The sequence below is a fragment of the Hyla sarda genome, chromosome 3 (assembly GCF_029499605.1).
Source record: "Hyla sarda isolate aHylSar1 chromosome 3, aHylSar1.hap1, whole genome shotgun sequence".
Lineage (NCBI taxonomy): Eukaryota > Metazoa > Chordata > Amphibia > Anura > Hylidae > Hyla > Hyla sarda.
Genome location: NC_079191.1, coordinates 293,423,287 through 293,442,915, shown reverse-complemented (window position 1 = coordinate 293,442,915; position 19,629 = coordinate 293,423,287). Strand labels below are relative to the sequence as shown.

At 44.1% G+C, this 19,629-nt stretch overlaps 1 protein-coding gene across 4 annotated transcripts in view; it reads right to left on the bottom strand.

Annotated features, from left to right (window-relative positions):
- Nucleotides 1–3,781: 3,781 nt before the first annotated feature.
- Nucleotides 3,782–19,629, bottom strand: part of URB2 (URB2 ribosome biogenesis homolog) — a 235,290-nt gene continuing 219,442 nt past the window's right edge. For 2 of the 4 annotated variants that reach the window (XM_056566891.1, XM_056566892.1), the window contains exon 10: nucleotides 3,782–4,408. In XM_056566891.1, coding sequence (XP_056422866.1) covers nucleotides 4,211–4,408 — 198 coding nt within the window. In that variant the 3' untranslated portion in view covers nucleotides 3,782–4,210. The remainder of the gene's footprint in view (nucleotides 4,409–19,629) is intronic. The other 2 variants (XM_056566893.1, XM_056566895.1) reach the window with 2 other exon arrangements.

Here is a 19,629-nt window from a genome sequence, read left to right as displayed (position 1 = left end):
GTGAGGCCGTACCAATGCTTTATAAAGGGGGAGTATTATGTCCCTGTCCCTTGAGTCCATGCCTCTTTTGATACATGACAATATCCTGCCGGCTTTGGAAGCAGCAGCCTGACATTGCATGCTATTCTGTAGTCTGTGATCTACAAGTACACCCAGATCCTTCTCTACCAGTGACTGCCAGTTTAATCCCCCCTAAGACATACGATGCATGCAGGTTATTAGTACCCAGATGCATAACTTTACATTTATCCACATTGAACCTCATTTGCCAAGTGGATGCCCAGACACTTAGTGTATCCAAGTCATCTTGTAACTTATGCACATCCTCTATAGACTGTACTGTGCTACAAAGCTTGGTGTCATCTGCAAAGATAGAAACAGAGCTGTTAATACCATCCTCTAAATCATTGATAAATAAATTAAACAACAGCGGGCCCAGTACTGAACCTTGGGGTACACCACTAATAACCGGGGACCAATCAGAGTTCAATTTAGTTCAATTTATTACATAGCAGATCTAATCTGGTCCAAATATGTATTTTATATGTATATGAAAATGTGTTGTTTCTATCTATTTCATGTATTTTAAAATAATATTTACATCATTGCCTATTGCCAAACCAATACAGTCTACACAGTACCACACTAATGATGCCCTATAAGTGTACACTACAATATTCATTATTATCTATGGGAACGGGTGTCATTCCGTTCAGAATCTCATTTCTTCTTCCTAATTACATCCTTAGATAATTGATAGGGGAGGCAGTATCTATCTACATAACGCTAACAATATGTATGCAAAAAGATACCCACTACTTAAACGTCCATGGAATCATTCATACAAGCGCCACGAACGCATGCGCAATTAGAACTATCCTGTCATTCACCAACACGCACGCGCAAATACTCAGCCTGGGTTTTCCTCTGAAATCCATTAATTGCGATCTTCCCATTATATACGCATGCGAACATGCACACCACTTCCTAATATGCTCGTCACCATAGTAGCGGATACACACAACCTGTGCCCGCATCACACTACGGACGCGTGCGCTTCAAGTCGCCGGTGTCCAGCGTCCCATTATTACTATCCAAAACCCACATATAATGCAAGACATCTATCCAACATGTGAAACTACATCGATTTTATAAATGTTATGTGTAATTTTATGCATATTTAAGATGTCACTCTCTGTTCAACTCTTTTGATCACCATTGGCCCTGAGTTGGTGGCCACGCCCACAGGGCGGGGTCCGCCAAAACCTGGCGCCAATTTTGAGCATAAAGAGCGTCTTTGTATCTTGTATTGTTATGCTGCCATACTTACCTGATGAAGGAGCTCCAAAGCTCTGAAAAACGCGTTTTTCTTGGCAATAAAATTCCTTTTGAAGAAATTTTTATGCATTGCCGGTGATTTGCGCCAAGAACCTGGAATCTTCTTTCCTCAATCTATCATCCCATTAACTGGCCTGGATCACTCCAAAATCCGGAATCAGGAGGCTGCATCACCCATTTGATTGTCCAAAGCGCTATTGCAGTTGTGTCATTATACACAACTAAGCAAGGTGAGTGGTACAACTACACTCACCACACACTATCTGCTTGACACACATTTTTTGTATCAGACGATACTTGTCCCATGAGGAAGCTCTGCCGTTTTTGTCCCTCCAGATCTACGCTATTTTCCTTACAAGCAGAGAGCTTCAAATTTAGAAAAATGAAAATTTTACCACTAACAAAAAGTAGAATATGTCACGAAAAAACAATCTCGGAATCAGAATGAAAGGTAAAAGCATCCCAGAGTTATTAATGCTTAAAGTGAAAGTGGTCATATGTGCAAAAAACGCTCTGGTCCTACAGTGAAAATTGGCCTGGTCTTTAAGGGGTTAAAGTACAGAAGCAATTTTCCAACTTTTCACAAAAATTTCAAAATCTCAGGGACCAGTTCAGTTTTGAAGTAAATTTGAGGGTCTTTATGTTAGAAATCAACCATAATGGATCCCATTATGAAAACTGCACCCCTCAAGGAATTCAAAATTACATGCAGAAAGTTTGTTAATCCTTTAGGTGTTTCATAGGAATAGCAGCAAAGTGAAGGAGAAAATTCAATTCTCCATTTTTTTACGCTAACATTGTTAGTGTAAATTGTAGCCCCATTTTTTTTTTTCATTTTTACTCTAGAGGCCTCAAAAGGGAAGGAGTGACATTGGGCTTTTGGAGAGTGAATTTTGCTGAAATGGTTTTTGGGGGGCATGTCGCATTTAGGAAGCCCCCTTGGTGCGAGAACAGCACAGAAAAAAAACAACACACGGCACATTATTTGGGAAACTACACCCCTAACAATGGGTACAGTGAGCCTTAACACCCCACAGGTGATTGACAAACTTTCGTTCAAGTGGGACGTGAAAATGAAAAATTTGATTCTTTTCACTAAAATGATGGTATTACCCCAAAGATTTCATTTTCACAAGGGGTAATAGAAGAAATGGGGTTACAAATTTTGGGGGGCATTTTCTCCTTAGTATGGAAATACCCCATATGTGGATGTAAAGTGCACTGTGGGCGCACAACATGGCTCAGAAGAGAAGGAGCGCCATTGAGCTTTTAGAGAGAGAATTTGGTTGGAATAGAAGTCGGTTGCCATGTGCGTTTACAAAGCCCCCATGCTACCAGAACCCCCTCACCAATTTGACCCCATTTTGAAAACGACACCCCTCACGGAATGTAATAAGGAGGGCAGTGAGCATACACACCTCACTGGCGTTTGACAGACCTTTGGAGCAGTCGGCTGTGCAAATAAAAACAGACTAACATGCTGGTGTAGCCCCCAACTTTTCCTTTTCATAAGAAAAAAAGCAACCCAAAATTCTTAACGCAATTTCTCCAAAGTACGGAAATACCCAATATGTGGCACTGAAATGTTGCCGTGAAATAAGACAGGGCTCCACAGTAAGAGAGCGCCATGCTCATTTGAGGCCTAAATTAGGGATTTGTAGGTAGTTTTGCCACAGCTGGAGGCACATGGGTGGGGAAACACAGAATTAGGTAACAGACTAACTCCGTGTTTCTCCACCAATGTACCTCCAGATGTAGCTAAACTACAACTCCCAGCATGCACGGACTGTCAATGCATGCTGGGAGCTATGGTTTTGTAACAACTGGAGGCACACGGGTTGGGAAACATCGAGTTAGGTAACAAAACCTGTGTTTTCCAAACAGTGTGCCTCCAGCTGTTGCAAAACAATAACTCCCAGCATGTACTGATAGCTGAATGGCATGATGGGAGTTGTAGTTAAGCAACAGCTGGAGGCACACAACTACAACTCCCAGCATGCCTAGACAGCCGTTTGATGCCGGGCATGCTGGGAGCTGTAGTTTTGCTAGATCTGGAGGGCCACAATTTAGAAACCGCTGCACGGTGATTTCCAAACTGTGGCCCTCCAGATCTCGCAAAACTAAAAATCCCAGCATGCCCAGACAGCAAACTGCTGTCTCAGAACCCCCCTTGGCGATTTGCCGGTATGGCTGCTGATAGATATCAGCAGTCATCCCATTCTGATCACCGCCCAGTGCGTGGTGGTGACTGGAAATGCCAAGGGCGTACAGGTACGCCCTTGGTTCTTAAGTACCGGGACGCAAGGGCTTACCTCTACGCCCTTGGCCCCCAGAAAGTTAAAAGCCACGCAATCATACACAGAAAATTATTTAATATAAAGCACATGCAAGTACATACTACAGTTTCAATTTTACATTACATTTATTCTCCATTTTTACACACACACACACATATATATATATATATATATAAAAAAAAGTGTGTGGAAGAAAACACATTTGTAAAAAACATAAAAACAAACATTCATCTTTTGTCAAAATATATATCAAAATACCTTTCTCAACATGGCAACAAGGCATCCCCTGGCATGAGATATCTTCTCTAACAAAATGAAATATTCTTTTGTTTATTCATTTCAAGTCAATTGTATAGCACCAACATATTTTGCAGTGCTGTTCCAGTCTAATCATCCTGGATGATATGGCCAATTAGTCTAGGAGTATGTTTTAAAGATTGTGAGGGAACTGGGTAACTGCAATATGCCAACAGTAAGATTGGGAAACCTACAATATATGAAGATGTTGCCAATAACTGGATATGATTCTAGGACCCCAGTGTTGCAAATAACCATTGCTAACCACCAAAACATGATTACACTGTATATTTTTCTTCTTCTTGATTCCTCGTTTTATAGCTGGAAGAATACTCATGATACAATTCTTTAAACACCTCTCTTGCTCCAATCTGTAAAGATGTATTTAAGAACTTAATATCTCGATCAATACATAGCTCTAAGATGTGGAAGATTCCTTCTGTTAAATACTTTTTTATTTCAGGCTTCAGAGTCACCTATATAAAGAAAAAAAAACTTTCTTTACTTGTTAAGTTGTTTAGGAGTTTACAAAAGGTAACAATGCTATTCAAGGCCACTGTGAAATAAGGATTAGATAATTTTTCTTTAATATAAGACCAGTGGGACTATGTAACTCTCTGCCAGAGCAAGTGGTTTGGTCATTAACCCCTTAAGGACTCAGCCCATTTTGGCCTTAAGGACTCAGAATTAAATTTTTACGTTTTAATTTTTTTCTTCTCGCCTTCTAAAAATCATAACTCTTTTATATTTTCATCCACAGACTAGTATGAGGGCTTGTTTTTTGCGCGACCAGTTGTACTTTGTAATGACATAACTCATATCATAAAATGTACGGCGCAACCAAAAAACACTATTTTTGTGGGGAAATTAAAACGAAAAACGCAATTTTGCTAATTTTGGAAGGTTTCGTTTTAACGCCGTACAATTTATGGTAAAAATGACGTGTGTTCTTTATTCTGAGGGTCAATACGATTAAAATGATACCCATTATTACATACTTTTATATTATTGTTGCGCTTAAAAAAAAATCACAAACTTTTTAACCAAATTAGTACGTTTATAATCCCTTTATTTTGATGACCCCTAACTTTTTTTATTTTTCGGTATAAGCGGCGGTATGGGGGCTCATTTTTTGCGCCATGATCTGTACTTTTTTTTGATACCACATTTGCATATAAAAAACTTGTAATACATTTTTTATAATTTTTTTTAATAAAATGTATAAAAAAAGTAGGAATTTTGGACTTTTTTTTTCGTTCACGCCGTTAACCGTACGGGATCATTAACATTTTATTTTAATAGTTCGGACATTTACGCACGCGGCGATACCAAATATGTCTATTAAAAAATTTTTTTACGCTTTTTGGGGGTAAAATAGGAAAAAACGGACGTTTTACTTTTTTATTGGGGGAGGGGATTTTTCACTTTTTTTTTACTTTTACATTTTTTTTTACACTTGAATAGTCCCCATAGAGGACTATTCATAGCAATACCATGATTGCTAATACTGATCTGTTCTATGTATAGGACATAGAACAGATCAGTATTATCGGTCATCTTCTGCTCTGGTCTGCTCGTGCGGCTTCATTTTCTTCACACGGAGGAAGGAGAGGGGACCTCCGTGCGGCGTTATGAATGATCGGATCCCCGCAGCAGCGCTGCGGGCGATCCGATCATTCATTCAAATCACGCACTGCCGCAGATGCCGGGATCTGTATTGATCCCGACACCTGAGGGGTTAATGGCGGACACCCGCGAGATCGCGGGCGTCGGCCTTTGCCGGCGGGTCCCTGGCTGCAATCAGCAGCCGGGATCAGCCGCGCATGACACGGGCATCGCTCCGATGCCCGCGGTTATGCTTAGGACGTAAATGTACGTCCTGGTGCGTTAAGTACCACCGCACCAGGACGTACATTTACGTCCTGCGTCCTTAAGGGGTTAAGGAGTTTTTCCATTTTTTGCACTTTGGTTTTTTCCTCCTCACCTCCTAAAAATCATAACACTCAATTTTCTACAGACCTATATGAGAGCTTGTTTTATGTGCTACCAATTAAATTTTGTAATGACATCAGTCATTTTACCACAAAATCTATGGCGAAACCGAAAAAATTATTATTTGTGGGAAAAAAAAAAAAAACAACCCTGCCATTTTGTAATTTTTACAGGTAATAGAAAAAAGGAGATTTTTGTTTACTTACCGTAAAATCTCTTTCTCGGAGGATCCATTGGGGGACACAGACCGTGGGTGTATGCTGCTGTCTCTAGGAGGTGTGTCACTATGGTAACAAAAAAAAAGTCTGCTCCTCCCAGCAGGATATACCCGCCTTCAGGCCCTGAGGTAATCAGTTTAAGTTCCAGAGCAATAGGAGAGGACCAACAGGTCAAAGGAAACGCAAACTGTCCGAGAACCAGAAGAAAAAACATACCTGAACACACCCTCGGACAGAGAAACAAAAGGAAACCCCAAAAAGGGCGGGAGCTGTGTCCCCCAATGGATCCTCCGAGAAAGAGATTTTATGGTAAGTAAACAAAAATCTCCTTTTCTCTATCGGCTCCAATGGGGGACATAGACCGTGGGACGTACCAAAGCCGTCCCTTGGGTGGGCAGATAAGCAATCAGGCAGACGGCCGTTCCACGGCCGCCTGCAACACTTAACGGCCCAGACTAGCATCAGCCGATGCGAAGGTATGAACTCTGTAGAACCTCGAGAAAGTGTGCAAAGACGACCAAGTAGCCGCCTTGCAAATCTGCGAGGCCGAGGCTCTGTTCTGGAGAGCCAAAGATGCCCCAACAGAACGGTGGAATGAGCCACAACCCTGAAAGGAGGAATCTTCCCCTTACAGTGAAGGCTTCCGAACTGGCGGACCGAAGAAGTGATGGAGAGATAAGACCGAACAGCCCGAACTACATCCAGTTTGTGTAGTAAGTGCTCCTTAGGATGAGAAGGAGCAGGACAAAAAGACAGGAGGACAATATCCTCATTGAGATGAAAGGCCGAAACCACCTTAGGGGAAAAAGGAAGGCTCTGACCGGAAAAACAACCTTGTCCTTGTGGATCACCAGAAACGGAGCACGGCAGGAGAGAGCTGCCAATTCAGACACCCTCTGGATGGAGGTGATAACAAGAAAAGCCACTTCCCAAGAAAGGAGGTGGAGAGACACCCCTCTAATGGGCTCAAAGGGTTCCCCCTGGAGGGCACTCAGAACCAGATTCAAGTCCCAAGGGGGAGAGGGTGACCGATAAGGAGGAACAGCATGCGCCACTCCTTGAAGGAAGGTCTGGACATGAGAATTGGAAGCCAGAGGCCGCTGGAAAAGAATAGCAAGGGCCGAAACCTGACCTTTAAGGGAACTGAGAGACAACCCCAGTTCCAAACCCGACTGCAAAAAGGAGAGAAGATGAGGAACCGAGAAGGTTACAGGGGATAAGTCCTGAACTTCACACCAACAAAAATAAGACCGCCAAGTACGGTGGTAAATTTTTGCCGAGGAGGGCTTACGAGCCCTGAGCATAGTGTGAATGACTTGGGAAGAGAACACGCGGGCCCTCAAAACCGCGGTCTCAACCGCCACGCCGTCAAATGTAGCGACTGTAAAATTGGGGTGGCAAAGAGGACCCTGAGAGAGCAGATCCGGACGGAGCGGAAGGCACAGTGGAGCGTCGTCCTGGAGCCTGACTACGTCGGCGTACCACAACCTTCGGGGCCAGTCTGGAGCTACCAGAATGGCGGGGACGTCCTCTGTTTTGAGCTTCCTCAGAACCCTGGGAAGGAGAGCAAGGAGAGAAAACAGAGAGGGCAGGGAAAACCCCGCCCAAGGAATCCCAACGGCAGCCACGGCTAGAGCAAGGGGGTCCCAGGACTTCGACACAAATGAAAGAATCTGCCGGACACGAAAAGGCCTCCGTCTAGAATGCCCCAGAGGTCGCAGATCTGCTCGAAGACTACTGGATGTAGAGACCACTCGCTGGGGTCGGCTGAGGACCGGCTGAGGAAGTCCGCTTCCCAGTGAGCACACCCGGAAAGAAAGGCCGGAGAAATACGTTCCGTCCAGAGGAGAATCTTTGATACCTCGGCCATGCTGCCGAACTGCGAGCGCCGCCGTGCAGACTGATGTCGAGGCGTTGTCACCAGGCCCAGAATGTCTATTGGAAGAAGGGCTTCCCGGAGAGACCAGAGTGGCATCTGCCGTGACTACCTGCCCGTGGAGGGAAGGAATGGTCACCCCTGAAGAAGAAAGGGGGGACGGGGACGGGGACGGAGCCATCAGAGCAGAGACTGACGGATCCAACGAGGGAGAGCAACCTTGCTATCGAGAGACAGAGGAGAGCTATCCCATAGAGAGAGAGAATCGCCAGATGAAGGGGACGGTAAAGAAAACTGGGCAATGGGTACGGTCTCCATGGCCGCTACCATCCGACCCAAGACTTCCATACGAATTCGGATGGAAACTGGGGCCTTGGCCCGAAGAGAGCGGACTGCAGACAGGAGCGTCAGACGGTTGTCCGGCGGAAGACAAATACGGCCAGGGACCGTGGAGTGAAGTCCCAGAGGATCAGAGACTGGGTGGGAGAGAGAACCGACTCATCTCGGCTGAACGTCCCCCGAAGCGATTTAGGGTCTGGAGAGTAAGATCCACTGTCTCTAGGGTCTGGACTCTGATGAGAGCCTTGATGAGAAGGTCATCCATGTAAGGAATCACTGAGACTCCGCACGACCGCAACAGGACTATCACTGGTGCAAGGATCATGGTAAAGACCCGATGAGCAGTGGCCAGACCAAAGGGTAGGGCTACGAATTGAAAAAGCCCCTCCGGAACCAGAAGGCGGAGGAACAGCAGTTCCCCGGGAAATATAGGAATATGAAGGTAGGCATCCTTGATGTCCACCGAGGAAAGAAACTCCTCTTGTGCCCTGGATGCCACGGAAGTGGCAGAGAAGATGACAGTGAGACGCTTGAGGCCCAGAATCCGCAGCACAGAACCACCTTCCTGGGAGACCACAAAAAAGGTGGAATAAAAAACCCCGAAAATATTCCCCTGTAGGAACGGGGACAATGACTCCCAGGGCAGGGACTAGAGGGCCTCCCGAGACTGCTTCCAGAGAAGGAGACCGGGGTGTTCGGGTCTTCCTGAATGTGTGTGGTCCCGATGTCTTGAAAAAAAGTAACGACCTCCCACCCGAGAAAAACCTTCGGGTGGTGGCTGCACTCCATGTGGAAGGGAGATTGCGGTTACCCGATTTGGTCAGAACGGTTGGTGCCTGACTTCCAAGACTAGCGCGCCCGGAACAAGGGAGACCTCTTGTCCCGCAAAGGCGCCTGCCAAGACCCCTTATTTGGGCCAAAGGTCCAAAAGGACCGAAAGGAAGAGGACTTCCCCATGGAAGAAAAGCGAGCCTTATTTTGAGGCAACAAGTAACTTTTACCCCCTGTCGCCACAGAGATAATCCCCTCAAGGCGCTTGTCAAAGAGACGGGTACCAGTAAAAGGCAACTCGGTAAGAGAGACCTTTTGGAGGCGGCATCCGCATCCCACGCCCTAAGCCACATGGGGCGGCGGAGGGCCACCAGGAGACCTACAGCAAAGGCAGCACAACGGACTGACTGCATGGAAGCTGTGCACAGAAGTCCCCAGCATTGGAGAGCCAAGGCAAGATAGATCCTCCGGGGGGAAATCCCGCCAGGATACCCTGACTGAGTTGTGAGCACCAAAACAAGAGGGCCTCGAGCCAAGAGCCTGCTGCGACCGAGGCAAACTCCGCTAAGGACTCCTCCGTCTGGTCTGTCGAGTCCTTGAAGGCAGCTGCATCTGCCAGCGGCAGTGTAGTAGCATAGAGAGGTGGGAAATTGGTGGAACCATTGAGAGAGGGGAAACCACCTTAGTGGCAAGGTCCTTGGCAAATGGGTAACGCACTTGAACCCTCTTGATTCCCGTGAACCTCTTGTCCGGATGTTTCCATGCAGATTCCAGAAGGATGTGAAGTTCAGCGTGAGAGCTGAACCCTTGAGGTGCTGGTTGAGCACGATGAAAGGATACTTCAGGAGTAACGTCCGAAGATCCTGGGTCCTCTAAGTGAAAGGAGTCTCTTATGGCTGCAACCAATGAGTTCACCGTTTCAACTATATCCGAGCAGTCCTCTGAGATGCCGATTCGGAAGCCTCATCCGCCAGTTCACCAGGCGACCCCTGGGGGCGGAACTATGCAGAAGTCAGGGACGAAGCAGTAATGGCGCCCGCTTCCTGTCCCGAGCGCACATGTCGGCAGCATATGCTCTAGGGGGAAATGAGCGGGCGGCATACACACCGGCAGCAGCTGCCGAAGAAAATGCAAGTAAGCCGGCGCTCCGTGCGCTCGGCCAGTAAAAGCACCGCAGCTGTCAGCCGCATATAAAGCGCTGCGGCTACAGCCGCATAGTAAAACACACACACACAGTGTAAGAAGAAAAAACACCTACACACAGAGTAATAAAAAGAAATCATGCCCCCAAAGATGCCACTGCTCGCCCCAGTACCAGCCAGCCCCATAAACCTGAAAGGTGGGCCAAAAACTGAGGGTCTCCAGAGGTTGCAAGTCCTTGCACCTAATGGAGAAAGGGAAATGTACTCACCTTAGTCAGAAGAACTTACCTAATGGAGTCTTCTGTGAAGTCTTCAGACAGCTCTTTGTCCCTGCATCACGCCTAGCTGCTAAGCGCGAGCGAGGCGAGCAGAGAAATAGGTGGACCCATGAGGTACCAACCCAGGCGCTGACCTTAGGCAATGTCTGTGCCCCCTTACTCGCAATGGGGAAACAGGGAACCGGAGTCCCTGAGTCCCCATCTGAAAACATGAAAGAAAAAGGAATGAAAAAACTAACACGTCCCTCTACTAGGAAAACAATAAAACAGAAGACCTGGTCTGGAGAATTCCAGACCATGTCCACCTCCTTCAGACACTAAACAAACTGATTACCTCAGGGCCTTAAGGCGGGTATATCCTGCTGGGAGGAGCCGACTTTTTATTACCATAGTGTCACACCTCCTAGAGACAGTAGCATACACCCACGGTCTGTGTCCCCCAATGGAGCTGACAGAGAAAGTAACGTTGCACTCACCACAAGACACAGCATGGGGGTTTTCAAATCCAGGTTTATTCGTAAATACAAAGTGCTATACAGTCAAAGCAGGTTGGAGGGAAGGGAGGGGAGCAGACATCAGCTCTGTGGAGCTGGCTGAGTGCAACAAATTATTTCACAGTGAAACTGCTTGATCACGCTACTCAGGAGGAGTCAGGCTTATATATGCAGTGCTTGTGACTCATTAAAGGGGTACTCCCGTTGAAAACTTTTTTTTTTTTTTTTTAAATCAACTGGTGCCAGGAAGTTAAACAGATTTGTAGATTACTTCTATAAAAAAATCTTAACCATTTCCTCTGTAGTATTCAGCAGCTAATAAGTACTGGAAGGGTTATCTTTTTGGAACACAGAGCTCTCTGCTGACATCATGACCCCAGTGATCTCTGCTGACATCTCTGACCATTTTAAGAACTGCCTAGAGTAGGAGAAAATCCCCATAGCAAACATATGCTGCTCTGGACAGTTCCTAAAATGGACAGAGATGTCAGCAGAGAGCACTGTGTTCCCAAAAGAAAACCATTTCCTCTTTAGTATACAGACCTTAAACAGATTTGTAAATTACTTCTATAAAAAATTCTTAATCTTTCCAGTACTTTTTAACTTTCTGGCACCAGTTGATTAAAAAAATAAAAATAAAAAAAAAAGTACCCCATTATATACATGTCTTAACCCCTTCCCGCTATTGGACGTATGCATACGTCCAGGCGAATTACACGTTCGCGCAAATGGACGTATGCATACGTCCAAGCGATCTCCTGCTCTGCCGCGGGCAGCGCAGGAGATCGCGGGTGGGACTCAGCTGTCAATCACAGCCGGAGTCCCACCGCAGCTGCCGGGGCCGCGATCGCGCCGGTCCCGGCAGCATTAACCCCATAGATGCCGTGATCAGTTCTGATCACGGCATCTATGGTGTTTGCAGGGGGAGCGCTCTCCCCCTGCCCATCAATCGCGGCGCCGCGATAAAATAAGGGGGATCGGGGGTGTCCAAGACACCCTCGATCCCCCTTGAAGAGATAGGAGTGAGGTGGCAGGGTTGCCACCCCTCCTATCCCTGCTATTGATCGGCCGAGCGGCCGACCAATAGCAGACTGGGGGCGGGGGGGTTAATGTTCGGATCCCCCCGCTATGCCCACCCATCGGTGTCCGGGCACAGCGGGGGGAACCGTGTAATAGCGGCGACAGCGGCGGTCACTTACCCGGCGGCGGTGGAGGTAAGTATGACGCCGCGTGTCCGGGAGTCTGTTGCCTAGCAACATCTGCAGGGCGACAGTTTAGAGAGTGGTCTCTAAACTGTCGCCCTCCAGATGTTGCAAAACTACAACTCCCACCATGCCTTGACAGCTGTTTGCTGTGTTGGCATGCTGGGAGTTGTAGTTTTGCAAGATTTAGAGGGGTTCAGGCTGGAGATCACTGACAGTGGTCTCTAAACTGTAGCCCTCCAGATATTACAAAACTACAACTCCCAGCATGCCCAGACAGCAGTTTGCTGTCTTAGCATGCTGAGATTTGTAGTTTTGCAACATCTGGAGGGCCACAGTTTAGAGACCACTGTCAGTGATCTCCAGCCTGAACCGCTCTAAATCTTGCAAAACTACAACTCCAAGCATTCAGGAACAGCAAATGGCTGTCTCGGCATGCTGGGAGTTGTACTTGCGTGCCTCCAGCTGTTGCATAACTACATCTCCCAGCATTCCCTTTGGCAATCAGTACATGCTGAGAGTTGTAGTTCTGCAACAGCTGGAGGCACACTGGTTGGAAAATACCGAGTTAGGTAATAGGTTCTATTACCTAACTCAGTATTTCCAACCAGTGTGCCTCCAGCTGTTGCAAAACAACAACTCCCAGCATGCACGTTCTGTCAGTGAATTCTGGGAGTTGTAGTTCCCCCCCCCCCCCTCACATGTGAATGTACAGGTTACATTCACACTGGCGACGGATTACAGTGAGTTCCCTGCTTCAAGTTTGAGCTGCAGCCGCAGCTCAAACTCCTAGCGGGAGACAGTGTAATCCGCCGTCAGTGTGAATGTAACCTAAAAACACTGCACTACACTAACATAAAATAAAGAGTAAAACACTACATATACACACGTACACTGCCCCCCCTACCACCCCCCCTTCCCCCCCAATAAAAATGAAAAACGTATCCTACAGCAGTGTTTCCAAAACGGAGCCTCCAGCTGTTGCAAAACAAAAACTCCCAGCATTTCCGGACAGCCATTGACTGTCCAAGCATGCTGGGAGTTTAGCAACAGCTGGAGGCACCCTGTTTGAGAATCACTGGTGTAGAATACCCCTATGTCCACCCCTATGCAAATCCCTAATTTAGGCCTCAAATGCACATGGCGCTTTCTCACTTCGGAGCCCTGGCGTATTTCAAGGCAACAGTTTAGGGCCACATATGGGGTATTTCCGTACTCGGGAGAAATTGCCTAACAAATTTTGGGGGGCTTTTTCTCCTTTTACCCCTTATGAAAAGGTAAAGTTGGGGTCTACACCAGCATGTTAGTGTAAAAAAAAAAAACATTTTTGTACACTAACGTACTGGTGTTGCCCCATACTTTAAAATTTCACAAGCGGTAAAAGAAAAAAAGCCTCCAAAATTTGTAACGCAATTTCTCCTGAGGACGGAGATACCCCATATGTGGGCGCAAAGTGTTCTGGGGGCGCACAACAAGGCTCAGAAGGGAGAGTGCGCCATGTAAATTTGAGGTCTAAATTGGTGATTTGCACAGGGGTGGCTGATTTTACAGCGGTTCTGACATAAGTGCAAAACAATAAATACCCACATGTGACCCAATTTTGGAAACTACACCCCTCACGGAATGTAACAAGAGGTACAGTGAGCATTTACACCACACAGGTGTCTGACAGATCTTTGAAACAGGGGTCTGTGAAAATGAAAAATAAAATTTTTAATTTGCACAGCCCACTGTTCCAAAGATCCGTCAAATGCCAGTGGGGTGTAAATTCTCCCTGCACCCCTTATTACCTTCCGTGAGGGGTGTAGTTTTAAAAATGGGGTCACATGTGGGGGGGTCCACTGTTCTGGCACCACGGGGGGGCTTTGGAAATGCACATGGCCAAATTCTCTCTCCAAAAGCTCAATGATGCTCCTTCTCTTCTGAGCATTGTAGTTCGCCCCCCAGTGCACTTCACGTCCACTTATTGGGTATTTCCATACTCAGAAGAGATGGGGTTACAAATTTTGGGGGGTATTTTCTGCTATTATCCCTTGTAAAAATGTAAAATTTGGGGGATAACAAGCATTTTAGTGTAAAAAAAATGTTTTTTTTTTACATATGCAAAAGTCGTGAAACACCTGTGGGGTATTAAGGTTCACTTTACCCCTTGTTACGTTCCCCAAGGGGTCTAGTTTCCAAAATGGTATGCCATGTGTTTTTTTTATCTGTCCTGGCACCATAGGTGCTTCCTAAATGCGGCATGCCCCCAGAGCAAAATTTGCTTCCAAAAAGCCAAATGTGACTCCTTCTCTTCTGAGACCTGTAGTGCGCCAGCAGAGCACTTTTCATCCCCATATTGGGTGTTTTCTGAATCGGGAGAAATTGGGCTTCAAATTTTGGGGGGTATTTTCTGCTATTACCTTTTTTAAAAATGTTAAATTTTTGCTAAACCAAGCATTTTTGGTAAAAAATAAAAAATTTTTTTTACATATGCAAAAGTCGTGAAACACCTGTGGGGTATTAAGGTTCACTTTATCCCTTGTTACGTTCCTCAAGGAGTCTAGTTTCCAAAATGGTATGCCATGTTTTTTTTTTTTTTTGCTGTTTTGGCACCATAGGGGCTTCCTAAATGCAACATGCCCCCAAAAAACCATTTCAGAAAAACGTACTCTCCAAAATCCCCTTGTCTCTCCTTCGCTTCTGAGCCCTCTACTGCGCCCGCCGAAAAATTTACATAGACATATGAGGTATGTGCTTACTCGAGAGAAATTGGGCTACAAATTCAAGTATAAATTTTATCCTTTTACCCCTTGTAAAAATTCAAAAATTGGGTCTACAAGAACATGCAAGTGTAAAAAATGAAGATTTTGAATTTTCTCCTTCACTTTGCTGCTTTTCCTGTGAAACACCTAAAGGGTTAAAACGCTTACTGAATGTCATTTTGAATATTTGGGGGGTGTAGTTTTTATAATGGGGTCTTTTATGGGGTATTGCTAATATGAAGACCCTTCAAATCCACTTCAAACCTGAACTGGTCCATGAAAAATAGCGAGTGAAAATTTTGTGAAAAATTGTAAAATTGCTGCTGAACTTTGAAGCCCTCTGGTGTCTTCCAAAAGTAAAAACTCATAAATTTTATGATGAAAATATAAAGTAGACATATTGTATATGTGAATCCAAAAGAAAAAAATATTTGGAATATCCATTTTCCTTACAAACAAAGAGCTTCAAAGTTAGAAAAATGCAAAATTTTCAATTTTTTCATCAAATTTTGGGATTTTTCACCAAGAAAGGATGCAAGTTACCACAAAAGTTTACCACTATGTTAAAGTAGAATATGTCACGAAAAAACAATCTCGGAATCAGATTGATAAGTAAAAGCATCCCAGAGTTATTAATGTTTAAAGTGACAGTGGTCAGATGTGCAAAAAAGGGCTGCGTCCTAGAGGTGAAAATGGGCTGTGTCCTTAAGGGGTTAATACCTTAAGCTTTTTTTTGCTGCCCATAAGTTCCCTCCTCAGTCAATAGAGTGCTTGACACCACCACAAATTACCACAAATTACTTCAAAATTATTTAAACGACAGCCAGTTGTTTTGGATAATTGATTGTTAGCACATCCAAAGCCCCGGCATTCAGTCAACTGCAACGGAGAGTTATAATTGCCCCTTTTTTCATGGCCCACGTACACATTTTGCTCACAACTATATTTGAAGATTTACACGAACACCCACACAGGTTTCTGACATTTCCTTAATGAGTCACAAGCACCTGAGTAGCGTGATCAAGCAGTTTCACTGCGAAAGGATTCGTTGCACTCAGCCAGCTCCACGGAGCTGATGTCTGCTCCCCTCCCTTCCCTCCAACCTGCTTTGACTGTATAGCACTTGGTATTTACAAATAAACCTGGGTTTGAAAACCTCCATGCTGTGTGTCGTGGTGAGTGCAATGTTACTTTCTCTATTACCTGTATACTACATATAGCTTTTCACTTTGTTTGCACCTCCACTCTTACTGACACACATGGTCCCCCGCAGAGCAGGCTTCGGACATCGTTCTAATTATTTTGAAGGCTTTCTGGTGAGGGTTGGCTTGTTTCTATACACATATTTTGTAATTTCTACGCAGTGCACTTTTCGGTAAAATCGACATGTTATATTTATTCTGTAAGTCCATACGATTACAATGATAGCCAATTTATATAGGTTTTATTTTATTATACTACTTTAAAAAAATTATAACTACACGCACCAAAATGAGTATGTTTAAAATTGTCCCCTTACCCCTTTTTCGCATATGGGGATGTATAAGGGCTTATTTTTTGCGCCGTGGTCTGTAGTTTTTATCAGTGTCATTTTTATTTTGATGGGACTTTTTGATAGCTTTTTATACATACATTTTTAAGGGTATACAAAATTACCAAAAATACGCAATTTTGGACTCATTTTACTTATACGCCATTGACTGTGATCTAATTAATTTTTATAGTTTGGACATTTACGCACGCAGCGATACCACATTTTTATTATGTTTACATATTTTATATGGAATTTGGGAAATGGGGGGTGATTTAAACTTTTAGTATGGAAGGGGTTAATTCACATTAACTATCTTTGTTTTACATTTTTTTCCGTTCCCATAGGGGACTATTACATGCAATCTTCTGATTGCATACACTGTTCAATGCTATGCCATAGCATTGCATTGATTAGTGTTATCGGCGCTCTGCTGCACCAGCCTGCTGAGCAGGCATGGAGCAGCAGATCGCCGATCAGACGGCAACGGAGGCAGGTAGGTACCCTCCTCCCGTTCTCCCAGCTGTCCCCAACAGCTGCTGGGAATGGTTTTACTTTCCTTTTAGATGCGTAATGCTGGGCATAACCGCGGTCGGTGATGTCCAGCATAAGGGGGTCTGATAGCCACCGGGACTACCAGGCTATGATGCGAGGTCAGCCCACATCATAGCAGGGCATACATGTACGCCATGCATCCTTAACCTCTTAAGGACGTAGGCGTACCAGTACGCCCTGCGCCAGCTTTCGTGATGTAAAGCAGGGTCACGCGCTGACCCTGTGTCATATCAGATTGGTCCCAGTACCTAGCAAAGGTCGGGACCCATGGCTAATACCGGACATCACCACGAACGGTTAACGTCTTCAAAGATGATTGACGCGTCTAAAATATTTTTAAAAAATGCTTCCCGGCAGCTCAGTCGAGCCGAGATCCAGGCTGGAGAAATCGAGCACCAATGACACTGATCAATACTATGCTATGGCATAGCATTGATCAGTCTATGCAATCAAGGTATTGCATGTTATAGCCCCCTTTGGAGGGCTTTACAAGTGTAAAAAAACAAACAAAAAAGCGTAAAAAGAGTTAAATGTTATTTAACTCATTCCCTAATAAAAGTTAGAATTATCCCCCTTTCCCATAAAAAAATAATAATAATTTTATATATATATATATATATATATATATATATATATATATATATATATTGGCACCCTCTTTAGCTGTGCACCCCTCCCCCTTTCTCCCAGGTGGTGTTTTAAATTGTATATGGATCCAGCATCTCACCCAGTCAGAGGCTATATGCCCAGCAGAGGTGAGTTGGTATCTGAGTGTTAGGCTCAGAATGTGTGTTAGGGTCCCATCCTAAATGAGGCCACCTCCCCGTGGTGGATGGGGGACACGTTTTTGATCAAAAAAGTGCGCTAAGAGCCTCAATTTTTTGACCAATGTGTGCTGCTGCAATCTTCTTTTTTGTATAATATATAAATATATATAAAAATAAACATGTGGTATCGCCGTGTGCCTAAATGTCCAAACTATAAAAATATATTGTTAATTAAACCACACAGTCAATGGTGTACACGTTAAAATAAATTCCAAAATAGCATATTTTCTGTCACTTTTCATAGCTTTAAATTTTTTTTTATAAAAGGCGATCAAAAAGTCCCATCAAAACAAAAATGGTACCGATAAAAACTTCAGATCACGGTGCAAAAAATTAGCCCTCATACCCCATTAATGACCATACCTGAAGTCGGGAAGGAATTTTTCCTCTGGATCAACACAGTGGGGACATATGTTTAACCTGTTAAGGAAGAAGGGCGTACAGGTACGCCCTTGCATCCTGGTACTTAAGAACGAAGGGCATACCTATATGCCCCGAGGCCTTAAGCTTTTAGTAGCCAGACACTCACTGTTAATGACAGGCAGGGGCGATCCTGCCGCGGTCATCATTAACCCTTTAGACACCGTGATCAATGCCAGGCAATAATAGTGGATTGATGATCACATTGTATAATGCTATGCCATAGCATTGCTCTCAGCGTCTAAAGTGAAACTAAAAGTCTATTGTAACTCAGAGGGGCTCACACATCCCTGCGACGTGACTGAGGGGGTTCAGTGAGTTAAAACAGCGGAGGAAGGTCCCGATCACAGATTTACTGATTTAGCCTGGCTTAGCCAGACTAAATCAGTGGATCGCCGATCACACTGTATAATGCTATGCCATAGGCATAGCATTATATAGTAAAGTCAATCTAAAGATTGCATATAAAAGTCCCCTATGGGAAATTAAAAAGTGTAAAAAAAATAATAATAATACGTTTCTAAAATTATATAAAACTCCCTCCCCTAATAAAAAATTTTTTTAATTACCCTCTTTCCCATTTTACAAAAAAAAGAAAGAAAGTTAACATATTTGGTATTGCCACATGCAAAATGTCCATACTATTGAAATATAATGTTTATGATCCCGCAAGGTAAACAGCGTAAATGTAAAAAAATATTGACCTCCAAAAATACAGATTTTTAATCATCAGAATTTTTTTTTATAAGCGATCAAAAAGTCACATCAAAGCAAAGCAAATATGGTACAGATGAAAACTTCAGATCATGTTGCAAAAAATATGAGCCCTTATGTATCTCTGTTTAAGGAAAAATATAAAAGTTATAGGGGGTCAAAAAAGGACAATTTTATGCATATAAATTTTGTTAAAACAAAGTTTGCATTCTTTTAAAGTAGTACAATAATAGAAAAGCTATATAAAATGAATATTTTAATCTCATCGACCTACAAAATAAAGATAATGTATCATTTTTACCATAAAGTGCACTGCGTAGAAACAGCCCCCCCCCCCCCCCCCAAAATTAGTATTCTTATAAATTTCCACCCACAAATATACATTTTTTGGGCTCTTGGAACATCTTATGGTAAAATGAAAGTGGTCATTAAAAAGTACAATTGGTCTCGCAACAAACAAGCCCCTATATGGGTCTGTAGGTTAAAATCAATAACTTTTTTTTTCTTTTTCAAGGAGAGGAGGAAAAAACTAAAATGCAAAAATGAAAACTGGCCTGGTCCTTAAGGTCAAAATGGGCTTTGTCCTTAAGGGGT